Source organism: Papilio polytes, unplaced genomic scaffold, assembly GCF_000836215.1.
Source record: "Papilio polytes unplaced genomic scaffold, Ppol_1.0 DF822067.1, whole genome shotgun sequence".
Taxonomy (NCBI): domain Eukaryota; kingdom Metazoa; phylum Arthropoda; class Insecta; order Lepidoptera; family Papilionidae; genus Papilio; species Papilio polytes.
In genome coordinates, this window is record NW_013527137.1 from 577,652 (window position 1) to 594,948 (window position 17,297).

The window sequence follows — 17,297 nt, forward strand, 5'->3', positions numbered from 1 at the left end:
ATGTCAGACACAGACAAAATGTCAGATGAACGGAACACTGACACCGTTCCGTTCCGAGTGCCTTAGCAAAATCCATTTTTTACTTGTTGAAAACCGTTGCTATCTGGATTACAAAAAGAAAATATTATTAAATGTTAAGAAGTTTTATGTGGTAATTTATTTTAAAATAATGAATACGTTTACATATATTTTTTTCCTATTGTTTCATGGAGGTAAATTACATTCTTAAAGTCTACTAAACTTATAAACTTACTTCATCAATAAATCGGCGAGGATTAAGAATACATTGCACATATTTTAAAATACGAAAATACTTTAAACTGTAGGAGTTTTTGTTGCGTTTATCACAGTAATGGCCTGCGCTGTTCTATAGGTTCAAAATTACCCCGATCTAGGATTATGTTTCGTAGGAAGCGCAGGCGATTTCTTGCCTATAAAGTGTACTTATAACAGGTTTTTTATTGTCTTATCTTCAATTTTAGCACTGTGTCTACATCCCAAAAACGATCAACGAAAGACCATCGAGGAAATGAGTTTAGAATATGAAGATGAGAAGAACTCAATGATAGCTATTTCCGAGACTGGTATTAGTTCAAAAATTACTTTAAATATTATATTTAGATTAATCAGCCCAAACTGATTAAAATATTAAAACAATTTCAAATCTAATAGACAGCAATACTTATGAAGATTTTTACGACGAGATGGATAATCGTTTACGAATAGGGCACTCAATGAACATGATATTCTTCGGACCTCCGAGTTCGTTCCTAAGACTTGACCCAGAAACTATCTTGCATCTATTAATACACACGAAAAAACAGTTAATACCAATCACCAGAGCCTTGCTAGCCTGGGATATCATAACAGGTGATTAAACGTAGATTTTTACCTTTAAAACCTTTTATAAATATAAGAATACCCACGAATAATTAAATTTGGGGCTATCAACTTTTAAAAACGTACTAACACTGACGAAAAAAACAGTAAATTGTTCCACATTCTGGCGCTAACTAAAGTCAAATCCGTAACCCATATGAGCATACATACCAGAAGTGCTGGTAGCCATAAGTAATTAGATTATTTTAACGTAGTTTTTTAAAAAGATAGTCAAGAACATTATTATAATTATTAATTATTTCAGATGGCAAAACAGCAGCATTTTTACAGGGTCGAGAATTTCTTGCTTTCGGTAGTCTGTTAAATGTTGTGCCAGAGGAAGATTTGTACTACGTTAATTTTGGAGATTATTCAGTATATAAATATTTTACTAATCACTATGTTAACTTAGATGATCGAAAGGTACTCGTACTTGAATTAATTTCATTTAAAATACAGTAAATGTAAGGTAAGTCCACTTTTTTTTAAATTCAGCCTGACCTAGGTTTCCTTGCGACTATCTGTTTCTTTTGTAGGTTTTCATAGAAACTAAAAACTGATTAGATAGGACGATATCTAATAATTATTATTTAGGATCGTTTCCATTCATTTACTAAACTGTTTTTGTTGCTTTTCAAGTATGGTGTATTGGTAGCGGCTTATAGAAGATATTTCGGTAGCGACTGGTACGTAAATGGGACAAGGATAAATGAATTAGGATTTTTGCTATGCGGTTTCCCTGAATATGAGTTTAGAAAAATTACACCGAACATTTTTAAAAAATTAAACATGGATGTCTTGGGTAGACTCCAACGGTGTAACGTTAATCAGAAGAAGGTTTATTTTAACTTATAATCTCATTAGATTTACATAAATTCTGATTGAACTGATTTCTGTACGACTTCAATTATATTTCAGGCGTTATTCGACATCGCTACTCATCCGGATGCGTATGGAGAACCTTATAAATGGTCGTCTCATGAAATTAATCGTCTTAACGAATTATTTATTTGTAAGTTCATTTATTCCTTAAGTACCTGCCTACTCTTCCATTACATAATGCACACATATAATGGAAGAGATTTATTTGCATAAAGATGTAAATAAATTAATAATAAATAATATAATGCACACAATCTTGTTAAACTATTACTATTTTTTCTGCAGTATTTCAAAATAGACGACTAATTAATTTGGTGACCCGTCCTCTTGCTCTTAATTATTTTAAAGGATTTGAAATAGGTTTGAGATTAATTATTCCTTTTTTATAGGTATTCCAAAAGAACAAATAAGCGTACTAGAGCTTGAAGCGATACCGGCGATCAGTCCGAGAGTAATGACCTTCTTAGATCAAACGAAGTTGCAATATTTCACCAAACCGCAAATATTAAGGATGAATCCAAAAACGAGACGAGTTTATATTTTAAGAATGCAGTTAAGGAATAGTTTGGATATGAGTCAAATTGCAAGGCAAAGGGGCAAACGCTTGAAGCCATGGTTATTTTGTACTGTCTTTGTCCAACAATTATTTAGTTATTATTGAAATATATATTTTTGGTTTCAATTAAATTCAACTTATTTTATTTACCGTTTGAAAATCTTTTTCAAATTGTATAAATAAAATTCCAACTTTAATTACGTTTAGAGTCACATATTATATACTAGCGATCGCCCGCGACTCCGTCCGCGTGGAATAAAAAGAAACAAAAGCAAGTCGCCTATGTGTTCTTCCAGACTACTCCACATCTATGCCAAATCTACTAGAAAACATTTATTGTGGAATTAATGAATAGATGGAGCTAAAGTGCTTAAAATAAGAAAGAAGATAAGAAATTGATTCTATCAGTAGGTTAGTAGTTAAACGAAAATATTAAAAACTGTATATTCTTTGATCAGCAATTATTATGACTTTTTAACTGTTTTATAATAAGTTTTTGTGGCATTTCAAATAACAAGGAATAAAACGCCTCCTTTAATAATGTAAACTTTTACTACTTGACGCTAGATGGAAGTTTGATCAATTTATAAAAGTAAACAACAGTAATATTAACAAAAAAGAGTATTGAAAAGAATAGAATCATTAATTCTTACATTTTAATCATTTAATTAATTAACTGTAGGTTTTTATGTTTACTACTGTAACGAAATGATTACATAAATTAAAATTTTGCTGATTTGAATGAAATAATTTCTGAATAAAATTTAGTTAATCAATTAATCTTCTTAAAATCAGTTTTGTCAATCAAATTGATGTTATCCTAGATATTAAATGAAGTAAGAATTGAAATCATCTAAAAATTCTTATTAGAATTAACACCAATGTCCGAATTTTTGAAAGAGGTTCAATTAAATTGCATTGCTGTTGAAACAATGAGAAGAGAAGAAGATTAGAAAACCATTAAATGGCTTTTTTCTTTTCTAATCTGCGTCTTTAAATAGAGTCTTTGCTAAATGAAATATTTAATTATTTTCTTTAAAACGATATATTCGATTAATGTTTAAACCGGAAGTGAATATATTTACGAAAAAGAACAGGATACCTTGATCATGGAATAGATTTTCTAAATTCAAATATTTGTTAGTTTTTATATCCGCTTAATTATCTTCCTTTAAATTATAAAAATTATAGTTATATAGTTATTCATTTTAAAAAAACATTTAATTCGTGCTTTACGCTTTTTTATACGGCTGTGTTTTATACACATGAGCATATATACTTATTTTAAAAAATTACAATAACTGATACATAATTTGATTTTTGTCAAGGTCAAATATTGGAACGCCATTTTGTTTATTGGATCAATCTTTTTGTTGTCTAGAATTTCATTTCTTTTTTTGACGCTGTCCAGAGGTGTCAGGTCTTCTACAGTAATATATTTAAATATTATAATTATATAAGTGAAGAATCGTATATTAGATAGAAATTAGAAATGTCTCCTATTAGGCAGCACTATTCATCAAGTACCGTTAATCAGTATGAATTATCGTCAAGATTATTGTCGCTAACCGAAAATGACGCTTCCTACACTTTGACGCAGATCAATGGGCAAAGAATTTTCAAAAAAGCTCCCCATGCTTGGCAGGGACCCGAACCATCTAGAAAATGTGAGGTAAGTATTTATAAACATGTGCACTCTCCATTGAACCTAAAGATAGTTAACGCAAACGTAAATTTGAAATGCCCGCCATTTTCGGAGTTACCGAAAATAATATAACTAAATCGTTTAGTTCTAATAGTTTTCGTTTTATTGGTCTATCAAAAAGTAAATTTATCGAATTATGTAGATATGTATTAATTGGTTTGTTTTTTTTTCAATACTTAAACTATACGCGCGCTGTACGCCATCTTGAATCTCAATTAAAATTATGTATTAAAATTTTCCATACGTATATTTAGTATTGTTCCATTGATGTCGTGGTTTTAAATCCATAGATATTGCTTTTGAAACTTCAGAAAATAGTTCATCAAGTGATTTAAAAAATAAAATTGCCGCCATTTTCTTTCTCATTATTGTCCAGATAGGTATATAAAGAATTAAAATTAACATAAAACTGACATTATCTCAGATTCCTCGCTACAATTGATTCCCTTCTGCCTCTCCAGGCGCATTTCAGTTTAATCACATCGTCTATCTCTTTGCGACGTACATTACGATGTTTGACGACCTGACGCTGTGTCTCAAGGTCGACCGCCGCCTACTTTCAAGGACTAACGCTTGGCAAACATTTTAGGGATAGTTTATTATTTCTGGTAAAGATGAAAATATAACGAGTAGTATTTTATATAACACAGGTTTTTATCGGAAGAATTCCTCATGATTGCTTTGAGGATACATTGGTCCCATTGTTTCGCCGGGCGGGTGATTTGTTTGAGTTTCGCCTGATGATCAACTTTTCCGGATGGAATAGAGGGTAATTTTTTTTAAATAATAAATAGAAGTTTTACTAAACATAACTTTTGATTCGAATAATTTCCTCAGCCTTAATACAATTTTTCTAAGAACTTTTGTTTTTATCGAATAATTTATACAAAACCATTGTCTAGATATGCGTTTGCAATGTACGCAACGGAATCTGAAGCGAGCAACGCCATCCGCATGTTCAACAACTACATGATCAGACCCGCTTGGCTCCTGGGTAAGTGGTAGCAAAAATTTGTGCTTCAACATAAATTCGTCATTATCAATACTTCCACCTGTTTTTATTTACTCAGTTCATTATTTGATTTAAAGTGGTATGTATCAAAGTAAAATTAATGATCGGTAGGTGTCTGCCCCTCTATTAACAATTGCCGCATATACATCTCGCGCATTCCGTCAACAACGCCGTCGGCCGACATCGTGCGGCTGCTGTACGCGTTGACGGACGAGGTGCAGGAGGTGCGCATCCGGCGCTCCATGGCGTCGTGTGCCGCCATTGTGGAGTACCGTTCGCACCGCGGTGCGGCCATCGCGCGCAAGGCGCTGGTGGCCGCGGCCTCGGCGGCATGGGGCGCCGGCGCGCGCCCCGTCGTCGATTGGTCCCTCCCGCAGTCGCCGCAGCTGTTGCGCCAGTATCGCGAGGTAGCGCATCTTTTGCCATACAAGGGGGGCGACATTTTATCCATAGTAAGTTACATAATTAAAATGAATATCAGGTGGGGCGCTGGAGTCCCGAGCGTGGCGTGGAGCTGGTGCGCACGGCGGAGGAGATGGGCTCTCCGCCGCCGCTTGCCGCTGCCGCCTCGTACTCGCTGGAGCCCTGGGTGCAGGTGCGCCGCATGCGCATGATACACGAGGCGGCGCAGCGCAACACGGCCGCGCACAATGAGTGAGTTGCACACTGTGTCTATTATAACATTTAACAATTATGATATGAATAGACAACATTTTGAAGTTATTATTGATTGATCTTTAAACATTATATGTAACTGTTTATTAAATCATGTACAATTGAACACTTTGAATATTTCTGTGTCAGTTGGGGCAATAGCAGCATGTCCAATGACATGGGTCTGTTTACGGCGTCGATGGCGTCGCTCAATCTCGGCGGCGGCCTTGGCCTGGAGGAGGAGCGCGCCGTGTGGTCACCCGTCGAGCCGGCCGCCGCCGCAGAGGATTACCTGCCTGCTTTGCAACGCAACGGCGGTGAACCATTTACATACCGTAATGGCGGCATGACTCCTGCACCACGCAATGGTATCGTTGCTTCTGCATCATACAATATTGGTGCGGGAGCAGCAGCAGCATATAATGGCGGCGCTTTAGCTGGTGGAGCCCGCAACGGCGCAGTGCCGTTGGCCTCGCCTGGTGGCGGCGGCGAGGGCGCTGGAGACTTGGGCGGGTTAGAGGGGCTAGGCCCCCTGGGCGGGCTGGAAGGTCTGGGCGAGCGCGGGGACGGGGCGGCAGGCGCTCCGGACGCGTTCCCGTCGCCGCCGCCGGGCGAGTTCAACCCGTGGACCGCGTACCATCCGATGCAGGATTTCATCGGCCGCAACGCCAGGGAGTGAGTCGCTCGCCCTTGTATTCATCACTGTGCAGGGTTGCTTTGGTTGATGGACCCCCAATAGACCTAGATGTTTTTAAATAATAACTTTGAAATATTTTATGTATTCTACCATGATTATGCATGATTATGGTAATGGCAATAACACATAGAATAAAATAATTTTATCATAAGTATATTTGATGCATACTAAATATGTTCTAAATTTTGATTTGCCCTGCACAGTTTATCCTGCATCTATTTTTTCTTAATGTTGTTTCTTTGTCAATGTTGATTAATTTTTTTAATGAATTAGGAATAACTATCCTATTTTTAAAATTTGCATGCCAACGGAATCACACGGTTTTCGAACGGTGTCTGGGACAGCTTTATCAAACATTTTTAGCAACTGGAAGTTCTATTTTTGCTTACAATACTTAAATATTTATACTTCAAAGGTAGCTGACAAAACTGACCCACTCGTAACTTAGCATTAAAACTGCGATATTGCAATTAGAATTACCTACGTTATTGCCTTGGCGGCGAGTCCTTGAGAGTCGCGCGTGTCGCGATATCCCTTGCGCATCCACTATAAAACAAGAGAGGTAAAAGAAAATATTTTAGAAACTTTTAATTTAAACATATATTTTAATTAAGAATCTAATTGGAAAGTATAATTGAATGTATTAAATTTTATGCTTTTTGTAAGACGAAATGGATATATTTAAGCGTGTGGTTTTTCATTGTTTAATCATTTAGAATATGAATTAAGTGCAACCGCGGCGGAGCGAGGCCTCCGCTCTCGCATAAGATAACCGCACGGAGATATATCTAAGTTTTTGAAGTTTTTTTCAAAGAAAATATTCATCTTATTGTAGTTTACTATTTCTGTCTATGGATTAAGTATATTTAAAATCAGGTTTTAAGAACTTAAATCAATTTGGAACTGTTTTCTCTGCAATAATAGAGTATACATGCATTATAAAATTGGCAAAATCTAAACCTTTTGTAGTTCGAAAATATGAAATTATCTCTCGAAGGTTTTTTAGTTTTTAACATGATTATTGCATGCCAGTGAATTAATTAAATAAATTTAAGTATAATGATTTAATGTGTGGCTTAAGTGTTTTATTTGGTATGTGTCCCTTGGTGATTGTGTGGAGGTTATGGTCCAATACCGGATGGTGGTGGTCGTAGTGGTGGTTGTTGGAGGTCAGTACCAGATGTGATCGTGCGCTGGTGCGGTGTGGGCGTGCGCTGTATGGTCTGAGCTTGCCGGCATGTTAGTGTTGTGAGGACTCTTTTGTTGTGTAACTGCGGGCGCGATATCTGCCGCGATGCCGGTCTGCGACAAGTGGGTCGCGCTAAAGATAGTGGAGTTTGTGAGTATTATCAATTCATTAGAAATTTTGACTTAGGGGTTTGAAGTGAAATATTTACAGGATGGGAAATTAAATTCTATCATATGTAAATCACGATAATGAACTCGTGATGCCTAGTTTTCTCACTGCTCTAATTTGATCTCGGGCATATTCTACAATATATTATATTATAATATTCAATATTCTACAATATGCCCGAGATCAAATTAGAGCAGTGAGAAAACTAGGCATCACGAGTTCATTATCGTGATATAGCTCTACAGCTGAAAATGCAACTTCTATTGATGAACTATAAATTTAATGAAGCTAATTTGAGTAATAGGATTATTTGATATTAGCGCGTGTACCTAAATTCAGTTTAAACAGAAAGAGGGTTCTATTACACAGTTTACCTGATTGGTAATAACATATCCTTCAAGGCAGTATCGCGATTTACTTGTCTCCACAGTAATTACCATTTTATTCACACAGCTTAGAACAAATAATTATAACTAAAAACCAAACATTTAGTTTCCTCTAATATGAATGACAATGTTCGACTGTGACTCATTAGCATACTTAAAAATATCTTAATTTGTTTTGAATACACTCATAATGTCGGAGTCAATTATGGAACATGGGCAGACAGTAATGATTCCTAACTAGGGTAGAAGTTAAACAAAATAAGAGTTGAGAAGATACTATGTTAGATATTATTTGTGTTAACTAAACAAAAACACTGTTAAAAAGTGTAATTGTAAAAAGTCAAATCTTAGATAGATTTTTGTAGTAGTGAAGAAAGTGGTTCGGTGTAGATTGCTCCCAAGGTATATTTTTTAAATAAGCCTTATCTATTTTCTTACTATTATCCAATGTAATTGTGTGATTAAATTAGCTGTTGTGTACACTTATATAAGTAAATAAATACGTATGCAAAAAGGCATTATTTCGTAGACAACTATTCTATCGATAACGACCGACTCAGCAAAAGGCAGTAATTTTTATCAGTAACTTATGTTACTTAAGTGTTATCACTTAAAATATTTGCGGCGTAAAAGTTTCAACGCAGTGTCTCTTATCTTGACAAAACGGAAGAATTTTTATGTCGGCTATCTTATTTGAATATTAGCTGTGAGTTATGAATTGCAGCTGAAAGGTATGGTCGCTTAAATAACGAACTTTTCGTATCAAAGTTAAAATTTGATGCACTAGGGAGGTTGTAATTGCGTTCTTTACTTAATTATCTTGGTCACCGATAGGAGGAATCAGTTGGCGGAATAAAGTGGCATTGGAAGGTGATAAAAATAATACAAGTATAACTGGACACCTACTTATTATTTCTTAACAATAAACAATGCGGTGGTACAACGACCCAGTGGTACACGGTGGACGCAAGTCCTCTAAGTTAAGTGCGAAGTTGCCTTTGACGGCACTGTCCATCGTGGGAACGGCTTTGAACGAATCTTTTATGGCGTAGGTCTTTTCCCTATGTGATGCAATTATTAAAACGTACGTGATTTACCTTACAATAATAAATACAATGAAACGATGTTTGTATTATCACAGTTAAATTATCGTAGTCAATTAATACTTAAGATTCCTACTTCAGTAACACTGAAAAAATATTGGCATAACTTTTTGTTTTTATTTTTTATTTAGTGGATTTCGTTGACGATTTATAAAAATAAAACTTTAGATGTGAAAGTTTTTAGAATTATGGTCTATAGTTTTCGCCCGTGACTCCGTCCGCGTGGGATTAATAATAAACAAAAGTGAGTAGCATATGTGTTGTTCCAGACTATCCTTTACATTTGTACCAAATGTCATCGAGATCCTTTCAGCCGTTTAAGATACAAACATCCATCCTTCCATCTAAACTTTCGTATTGATAATTTTAGTAAGATTATTTAACCTAATGCCATAGAACATGGTCAATAATTTACATAAGTTTGACACGATGTATTCCGTAACCAATGCGCACGCGCCTACGCAACGTAAACTACGACATGAGGTAATAGGTGTCCAATAGACGGTCGCAATGATTTCGACATTGGATGTTTTATAAACGAGAAGCATTCGTATTAATGGTCGGAGAAAAAATGAAGACATTAGGATAATATAATAACTGGTTAATCGTACTTGCTGATTATTTCGGTCATCGGTCTTTGATTTAAAAGTGGGTATACAAAAGTGATTTCTTAAACCTTAAAAATATCGTACATAATTTAAAAGTTTTTTGCCAAAAATCTTAGTTCTCATCTTTGTTAAACTGGTAATAATACTCAAACACACAAAGGATTATTTTTAATTATCGTTTGTTTTAATAACAACATCTAAACAAGAATTTTGATTTTGATGAAAAATTCAAACTATGAAACTACTATTGGCCACCTCTTTAAAGAAAATAGAAAAGGTCATTGAAATATTAACGACGGATATTGAACCTACTAAAATTTAATGTTTCAACTGAGAAGCGTAGAATATCAGATGAATAATTCGAATTAGTTTAAGGTTCATACATTTATATCAACTCTTGTACTATTTAAAAGGAACTGGAAGGCAGTGAAAAGTTCTCTGTTGTCTCAAACAGCAATGTAATTAGCTTATTCGTGATGCGTTGTCAGGTCTTCTGCGTAGCGTGCCTAGTGACGAAGCGCGTGTCGTCAGATGATGAGGCACGCTTGGCGCTGCTGCTGCAGAAGCTGTCTCGCGAGTGGTCGCTGCTCACCTCCGTCACATGGGACTCTGTCGGTGGGGCGTTCGCTGACGCTGTTTATGGAGGCTAGTATTTTATTTTGACAGTTTAATGTGTAAAAGTGTAAAGAACTGAACCTGTAAATAACTTTTTAGTTACATGTGTTTTCTTAAATGCACACGAGTAATTCAAAGGTTGTTATAAACAATCTGTTCGAACGCAATTAAACGTTCATCAGTTTGCATACTAAACCTATCAGCGGATTAATTCAATGCATTATTTCTATGTACTTGTGTGACATTGGTTTTCCTTCCTTGTATTGTCATTGTGTGATCTACTGATCACACGCAGAATGTCTTGTTATAATTAGTTTATTTATATTTTTAACCGTCTTGTGAGGAAAAAGTGTCTGCAGTATTTGTCCATTTTACCAACCCACGTTATAACATTGAATTATCGCAATTAGACGTAAATTGGCCATGAATTTTTTAAGGAGGTGTCAAGAAAAGCCTTTTTGATTTATGACTTATTTTGCGTTTGCTGTTTTAATTATGTAGTTACATACATATGAGTCATTTACGTTCATTTATTTGGTAAAATAACTTAACCATACTACTTTTTTTATAGGTTACGTGATAATAACTTTCGGCTTGATACTAGCACGAGTCTTCCAAGAGATCCCGCGAGGAAGACGGATATTGGAAGGCATTTTCCTTGGCTTCGGGCTACTGTTCTTCCTTATCCTAGGTAAGTCCATAATCCAAACACGCTATTTTATAGTAGACAAATTTCTAGGTTAAAGTATACGTTTTATTTATAGGTGGTCTAGAATTGGCATCCTTGGACTCCATACCGAGGAACCTTGTGGTAAATGCGTCAGTTCTTGGATCATTCTCTCTGGTAGTCGCGGCACTTTTCTTGCTCGATCTTATGGGCCCGAGGACTTACTATGCCAACCATCACACACAGACTCTGCCGGTTTCTTCACCGCAATTGAAAGAGAAAAAAGTCTCCATTGTCACGGCGCCGACGTCAAACGGCAACTTAGCTAATGGGAGAGCAAACGGTCACACTCCCGCCGAAAGGCCGAAAGATCTAGATTTAGAAAAGAATAGAACAGAAGTAGATACTAAGAATCTTGAGACCGATCTTTTCGACGATCATAAGAATGGATTTATAAAATTTAATGATGTCATTGAAAAGGAATTGGAGAAATCAAAATTCGGTTCAGTTCGAAACGGCGGCGTGGAGAATGAGAATTATGTGAAATTAACAGACCCGCTGACTGAATCGGATCGTATCAACTACGAGAGAGAACTTGCCAAATTCAACGAGAGATATTTCAGGGACTTTTTAGAGAGGGTCGAAGGGAAATTGTCGGTAAGAGAGGATTATTTACCGGAGCTGCAGACGCCCGTCTTCTCTAAAGTGAAGACCGGTCGGCTGAAGAGTTTGTACGACGACGTGTCGCCGACATATGAACAGAAGCGGCAGTCGAAGTCTCCCTCTAGAGCGAAGACGGTTAGCCCTCCGACGCTACAGCAGTTAGAAGATTACCTCCGAGGTTCAACGAGATCACGGCGTTCGGAGACGCCTGCGTTATTCCCTATGGAGCCGATAGAGGAGAGGGATCGTGAGGCGGGGGAGACAGAGGGACGCGCGTCGGGCACGCCCACAGACCCCGGCTACGTGCAGTATACCGCCGGCAGGTGGCCCGACACGCGCCAAATACGGACACCGAGGCACAGCCCCACTTAGACTTAATTTTTTTTATTTTAAGATTAATGTGACATATTTTTATAGATGAACGATTACATATTTTTAATTTTTATACGCAGTTTCATTTATACACAATGTTCAGGATTAATTTGAGATTTTAATCAAACGATTATCTAGAAACGGATGTTAAAGCAGATAATTTCATCAAAAATGATCTCAGCTTGAACTTCGGCAATAAGTTTTGAACAAAAAATGTATGATTAAAACATCTTTATTACAAATTAATTGCTTTAATGTGTATAAACAGTTCACGGATTTGAGCATGAGTTTTCCCACTTTGTCTAAATACAAAGAGTTTTCACACGATTTTACGCGTAACAAAAACTTCAGTACCCACGATCGCAGCGGAAAGGATAAGGAGTAATTCAATTATAACTCCGGAAAACATTCAATTCTATTCATATTTTTGTATTTTGAATAGTTTCAGACCTCTGCTATCAACGAACTCACATGAATGTAACCTTGAAAGAGATACGCTATATTTTGTTACGGAGACTAACTTAGACGAATAACGACTAACGACACTAACAACACATTTTCTAAATTATACTACGGAATTTTTAACATTTGGGTTTTAAAGTCCTCGAAAAGCAGTTAATGTCTTCTAAACTATATATTTAGTGCAAAACGACAGTCGAATATTCCTATCAAAAAGTTAGCTACCTTTATGAACTAAGGTTACGAATGTTGCAATCTTTGCACTACCGCGTTAAAACAATCTGTTGATACTCCATTGCTAATGAAATGAGCCATAACGCTGAATCGCCATAGTGTATTGTACATAGCACAGAGGTTACAACACTGCACTATTAGAGTACTCTTGACCTCACACGAGCCTTGGGACTTGTAAGCTGACCTTCAGGGATTTTGTTCAAACTTTTGGGTCCTTTTTTGTTATAAATACTAGTGGAAATAACACTAAGATTACGATCTAAAATCCTTTTTTTATATTAAGATAATACTTTCAAATTACGACTTTTAAATTTTGTTTTTGTATTACTACCTACGAAGACCTAATTTTGATTCTATTCGCATAAACGCAGTATTCTTCCGAAAATCGTTTTATATAATTATTATAAATTTTAAGTAATTGTTATTTTAATTTGAGCTGTCAAGTGTCGTGGGAGACAAAAAACTTGGAGCAATTAACATTGTGCGTGATCGGGCAAGGAACTGTCCCATTACATGCTCTGAGGTTTGTAGGTATAATTACTGTAATCTGGTCTCAGGTGTTACTTGACAATGACAAATTGTTTTACACTTAACGAATTTTGAACTAGATGTATCGTGTTAATTTTTTATTTTGTCAGTAATTTCATAGTAACTATGACAATATAATGTTACACAAGAATTACGAATTCATCGCTGTGTTTTGCATTTGTTTTTAACTTATTTTTCCTATAATTTGTTTCAAGTGATTATCAATAATATAACTCGTTTTCTTGCAAATGAAAGAGCCTCAAAGTTATACGAAGATTTATCTAAATGTAGTTAGTGTAACGCGTTTAAAATTTTTCACTCAATTCGTGTTTGCAAGTTGAATCATTGCATTTTTTTCTCTTAAATAATTTAAAATTCGTCAAATTGCAACCTTTATTAAAGTAATTGTAGTAATTTAAATACTTGTGTTTAAAAACCTAACAATACATGAGGAATTCTCACAAATTTTCACGCACGCCGCTTGCTGATTGCCTGACCTTACATACAAAACAAAATGCTTGGACAAGATTAGGTATATTTTCGATTCAATTTGATAACAAAAACGATCAAAAGAAGTGAAGGATGCCTCAAGGGTCTCGGGCGTAAAGAAATCAACACCCGACAAAAGATTGGAAACCTTTCTCATTTTTCATCTCATCATCGCATTTCCCTTAAGGATTTTCATCTCCCATCCCCCTTAAGGACTAGAAATACTATAATATTTTTAAAATACACTGTAAACTGCAATTTTCTTCAAAAAGCTGAATTAAAATATTTATGTGTAAGCAAACAAGGTCGGCTTTGTTACAGCATCTGAAGACAAATTAGTTTTATTGTTATACAGTTGATAAATAAACCTACAATAAACAAAATGTATTTGTTTTTCATCTAAAATTGATAAATCTGAATTTATACGTGACTATGACTAAGTATTTGTCTGTCCGTGCGTTGCGACCTCACTGCGAACTTCACGCTGTGAGGTTAGAATCGCCGGATATACGCCGTCGCCAATCCCACATTGTCAATTATGCATTTAATATTGTATAATTAATGTAAATATCAATGTTTCTGTCCACAATGGAACAATATGAACGATGTATTCGGCCATCTGTTTATATTATTATATTATTTTTGTTTCTTAAATGAAGACTTTGTTTCATTGCTGAGTTATCGAGTGTGGTATTTTATGCTATATACTATTTCTGTTCCAATTATTAATCTGGAATTACCTAGTAAATATCCATCTATCGTTCATCTAATTATCTACACATCCAAGCTTCATTTCTAACTTTATTATTGAGATTTGACAGCAAAGGCAACTATCTCTTTAATGCAAGCCGGATAAGAAAGGCTTGAACAATAATGTTTACATTAAAATCGTTCAGTCCCACTGAACACTTACGAGTGAGCACGGGGTCAGAGAATAATGCATAGCCTTGTGGTCGGAGACGCAGCCGTCGCCGCGTAACAAAGGACACTTTTTACCGCGTGAGAAACACCGACAACCAACCTTCGGACATAGACAGCTGACCCTATCTTTTATGGTAAATCACAGAGCCAGGGCTCTTCAAATGTATGCAAGTTGCACATCAGTGATGTGATAAAACTATTCCAAATAAAAATGTACGTAAAACACTGGATGTTTTATTGCTTCCTTTAACAAGATTTTTGTATCTTTTTGAACAATTAAAAAAAATATTGTCATATAGTTGTGTCAAATATTTTGTTTAGTCTGTTTTGTTTTTTATTTTTTTTTAACACAATGGTTTTTATTTATGAGGATTGAAAATATAAGTAAACCAAAATATAAAAAATATAACCTTTATTGATATCTACAATATTTTCTCATTACACATCGATTAATTTAAATATATTACATCATGATAACGAATAACTTCCTATAACATACAATAAACATGACTCCGATCGCCGCCGGCTTTGGACGCACTTACACACATATAATATATTTTATTATTGCTATAATTAAAAATATATAAAGAATATTAGACCAGAGACTTTCAAAGATTACATGATGCTTTAAAACATTAAGGGCCTGTCCCACCACTGGCTGATAGAGGCTCAGATAGCTTTAACGTTAGATAAGGTAACAATATCCGATATTTCCATCACATATTTTACATGTTGGATTATTATCAGACAATTAACAATTTGGTGGGACAGGCCCTTAAAATTGTGTTTTTTAACTAGCAACATTATTGTAAAAATCTTTTGCACTAATCAAAATGTCTCTGGCCTTTTATTTAAATAGAAATTAGCACCTTTATAAAATTCGAGTAAGACTATCAGTGATTATTTTGGAATGTTTATTTAAATTACTTCGTTAGTCGTTTTTATTTTGTTGTTGGAAATATCGATACTATAAAATATAATACGAATTCCATAAACAAATTATTCGTTTAAAAATAAATGTTGATATTAAAAAAAAATATACTGTTAAATGGTTTTTTATTTTACCCTGTTATGTTTTAGCTTAGACAAATTGATTGGAATTGTAGTTTAACCAAGAACATAAATATCCCGTTGTTTATAACCTCACTTTCAAAATGTGCAAAGGAAATGATTTCATATTTTACGTTATTGAGAAGTGTCATATTCCTGATCAAGGTATAATCGAAATTAGTTAAGAATTCTTTTCGGAGATTTTAACGAGTCTAAAATTGATTTGAAAATACATTTTAACTTTTAAAAAAATACAATATTTTTGTGTATTCATTTTTTAAAACTTTTTGAGAAATTTAATGTAAATTAGAAATCAAATTCTTTGTTTTTGCTCAATTAGAATTGTTTTACTGCTATAAATAATTTGGTAGATTTACAATAAGTATGGAATAATCATAATTAATAAGATATAAATATTCGGTACATTATAAAAAAATATACAGACGAATTGAGTACCTCCTTTTGGGAAGTCGGTCAAAAAGTAAATAATAATGACTAAAATGAAAATAGAAGACTCTAACAACTAATTATATACGATTACTATATGTATATTTTTTATATATCCTATTCTCATTTTAATCGTAAGAGTGAAGTTAGGTTATTTTCTTTGCAGTTTGACGTTAGCTGTCACATATTTTAATTAGGGAGCCTATTATTTCTCCAATAAAGATGGCAGGTCGTTAGGACATTAAAAAAATATTTTAGAACTTTGTAAAAGATCTATTTCAAGTTTAATTAGGTTTTGATACTTTTACGAAATCTACACTGATTATTGTTTTTCTAGTGACATTTAATTCCTATCTTCACCCTTTTTATTAGTAATTGCATACAATACATTTATCAGATCATAAATTGGACGGATAAGTTATCATTCAATTCCTTAAGTCAAGTCTGAAACTTTCGTTTCGAATGTTTTTCACAATATTCACGTCAGCTTCTATGGTCAGGCGCTGAAACCTGAAAAAAATTGTAATTTTTAGGGATTTAAAACAAGTTATTAGACCTCTTATGCTTTTAGAATAAAAGTCTATACAGTATCATTAAATCATCGATATTTTCATAGTTCAGAATTTAGTAACATTACATAAAGAGATACAATTGTACTCTATAGTAAGGTGTGACGTCAGTGACGCCATGACAGATAATCGTGTTTACGCGGTACTGAAAAATGATTCTTACAAACACAAAATACATAATTTAACTGTATTCTTTTGTTATAAATTCTATTTTTTAAATAGATCATAAAACGTTTTAGACAATTAAACATTTTCAATATTTAATACATGATGCTTTGTAGATTTTTAATATTTAAAATTTTAGTAATGCTAGATTTAGATGGATGTTTGTTAGAATTTATAACCTAAACTAAACGGATCTCGATGAAAGGCTTATGTTTAGATGATAGTCTGGAAGAACACATAGACTACTTGTTTTTTTTTTTAATTAACGGTGTTGTGGTC

The 17,297-nt window shown here is 34.5% G+C and overlaps 4 protein-coding genes across 4 annotated transcripts in view; 3 read left to right on the top strand and 1 right to left on the bottom strand.

The window, feature by feature from the left end:
- Positions 1-363: 363 nt before the first annotated feature.
- LOC106107127 lies at positions 364-2,448 on the top strand. Its single transcript, XM_013287833.1, has 7 exons — positions 364-373; positions 483-584; positions 673-870; positions 1,145-1,302; positions 1,519-1,716; positions 1,798-1,891; positions 2,151-2,448. Exons 2-7 carry the CDS (start codon positions 530-532, stop codon positions 2,420-2,422), a joined length of 975 nt encoding a protein of 324 aa, XP_013143287.1. The 5' UTR covers positions 364-373; positions 483-529; the 3' UTR covers positions 2,423-2,448.
- Positions 2,449-3,685: 1,237 nt separating this feature from the next.
- LOC106107123 lies at positions 3,686-7,415 on the top strand. The gene is made up of 6 exons (XM_013287830.1): positions 3,686-3,989; positions 4,673-4,791; positions 4,925-5,016; positions 5,146-5,441; positions 5,516-5,688; positions 5,839-7,415. Exons 1-6 carry the CDS (start codon positions 3,810-3,812, stop codon positions 6,365-6,367), a joined length of 1,389 nt encoding a protein of 462 aa, XP_013143284.1. The 5' UTR covers positions 3,686-3,809; the 3' UTR covers positions 6,368-7,415.
- Positions 7,416-7,548: 133 nt separating this feature from the next.
- Positions 7,549-12,229, top strand: LOC106107124. Its single transcript, XM_013287831.1, has 4 exons — positions 7,549-7,724; positions 10,328-10,484; positions 11,026-11,145; positions 11,219-12,229. The coding sequence occupies exons 1-4, from the start codon at positions 7,680-7,682 to the stop codon at positions 12,154-12,156; spliced, it is 1,260 nt and encodes a 419-aa protein (XP_013143285.1). The 5' UTR covers positions 7,549-7,679; the 3' UTR covers positions 12,157-12,229.
- A 4,173-nt stretch (positions 12,230-16,402) lies between these two features.
- Positions 16,403-17,297, bottom strand: part of LOC106106813 (unconventional myosin-XV) — a 67,395-nt gene continuing 66,500 nt past the window's right edge. The window contains exon 31 of the mRNA XM_013287472.1: positions 16,403-16,794. Within this exon, the coding sequence (XP_013142926.1) occupies positions 16,781-16,794 (14 nt within the window). The 3' untranslated portion in view covers positions 16,403-16,780. The remainder of the gene's footprint in view (positions 16,795-17,297) is intronic.

Bases quoted from the DNA above. Each gene is read 5' to 3' on its own strand.
- LOC106107127 (XM_013287833.1), top strand. From the start codon at position 530: ATGAGTTTAGAATATGAAGATGAGAAGAACTCAATGATAGCTATTTCC. The intron at 1,717-1,797 runs GTTTATTTTAAC...ATTATATTTCAG, and splicing joins GTAACGTTAATCAGAAGAAG to GCGTTATTCGACATCGCTAC. The intron at 1,892-2,150 runs GTAAGTTCATTT...CCTTTTTTATAG, and splicing joins TCTTAACGAATTATTTATTT to GTATTCCAAAAGAACAAATA.
- LOC106107123 (XM_013287830.1), top strand. From the start codon at position 3,810: ATGTCTCCTATTAGGCAGCACTATTCATCAAGTACCGTTAATCAGTAT. The intron at 4,792-4,924 runs GTAATTTTTTTT...ACCATTGTCTAG, and splicing joins TTTTCCGGATGGAATAGAGG to ATATGCGTTTGCAATGTACG. The intron at 5,689-5,838 runs GTGAGTTGCACA...TTTCTGTGTCAG, and splicing joins AACACGGCCGCGCACAATGA to TTGGGGCAATAGCAGCATGT.
- LOC106107124 (XM_013287831.1), top strand. From the start codon at position 7,680: ATGCCGGTCTGCGACAAGTGGGTCGCGCTAAAGATAGTGGAGTTT. The intron at 7,725-10,327 runs GTGAGTATTATC...ATGCGTTGTCAG, and splicing joins CGCTAAAGATAGTGGAGTTT to GTCTTCTGCGTAGCGTGCCT. The intron at 10,485-11,025 runs GCTAGTATTTTA...CTTTTTTTATAG, and splicing joins CGCTGACGCTGTTTATGGAG to GTTACGTGATAATAACTTTC.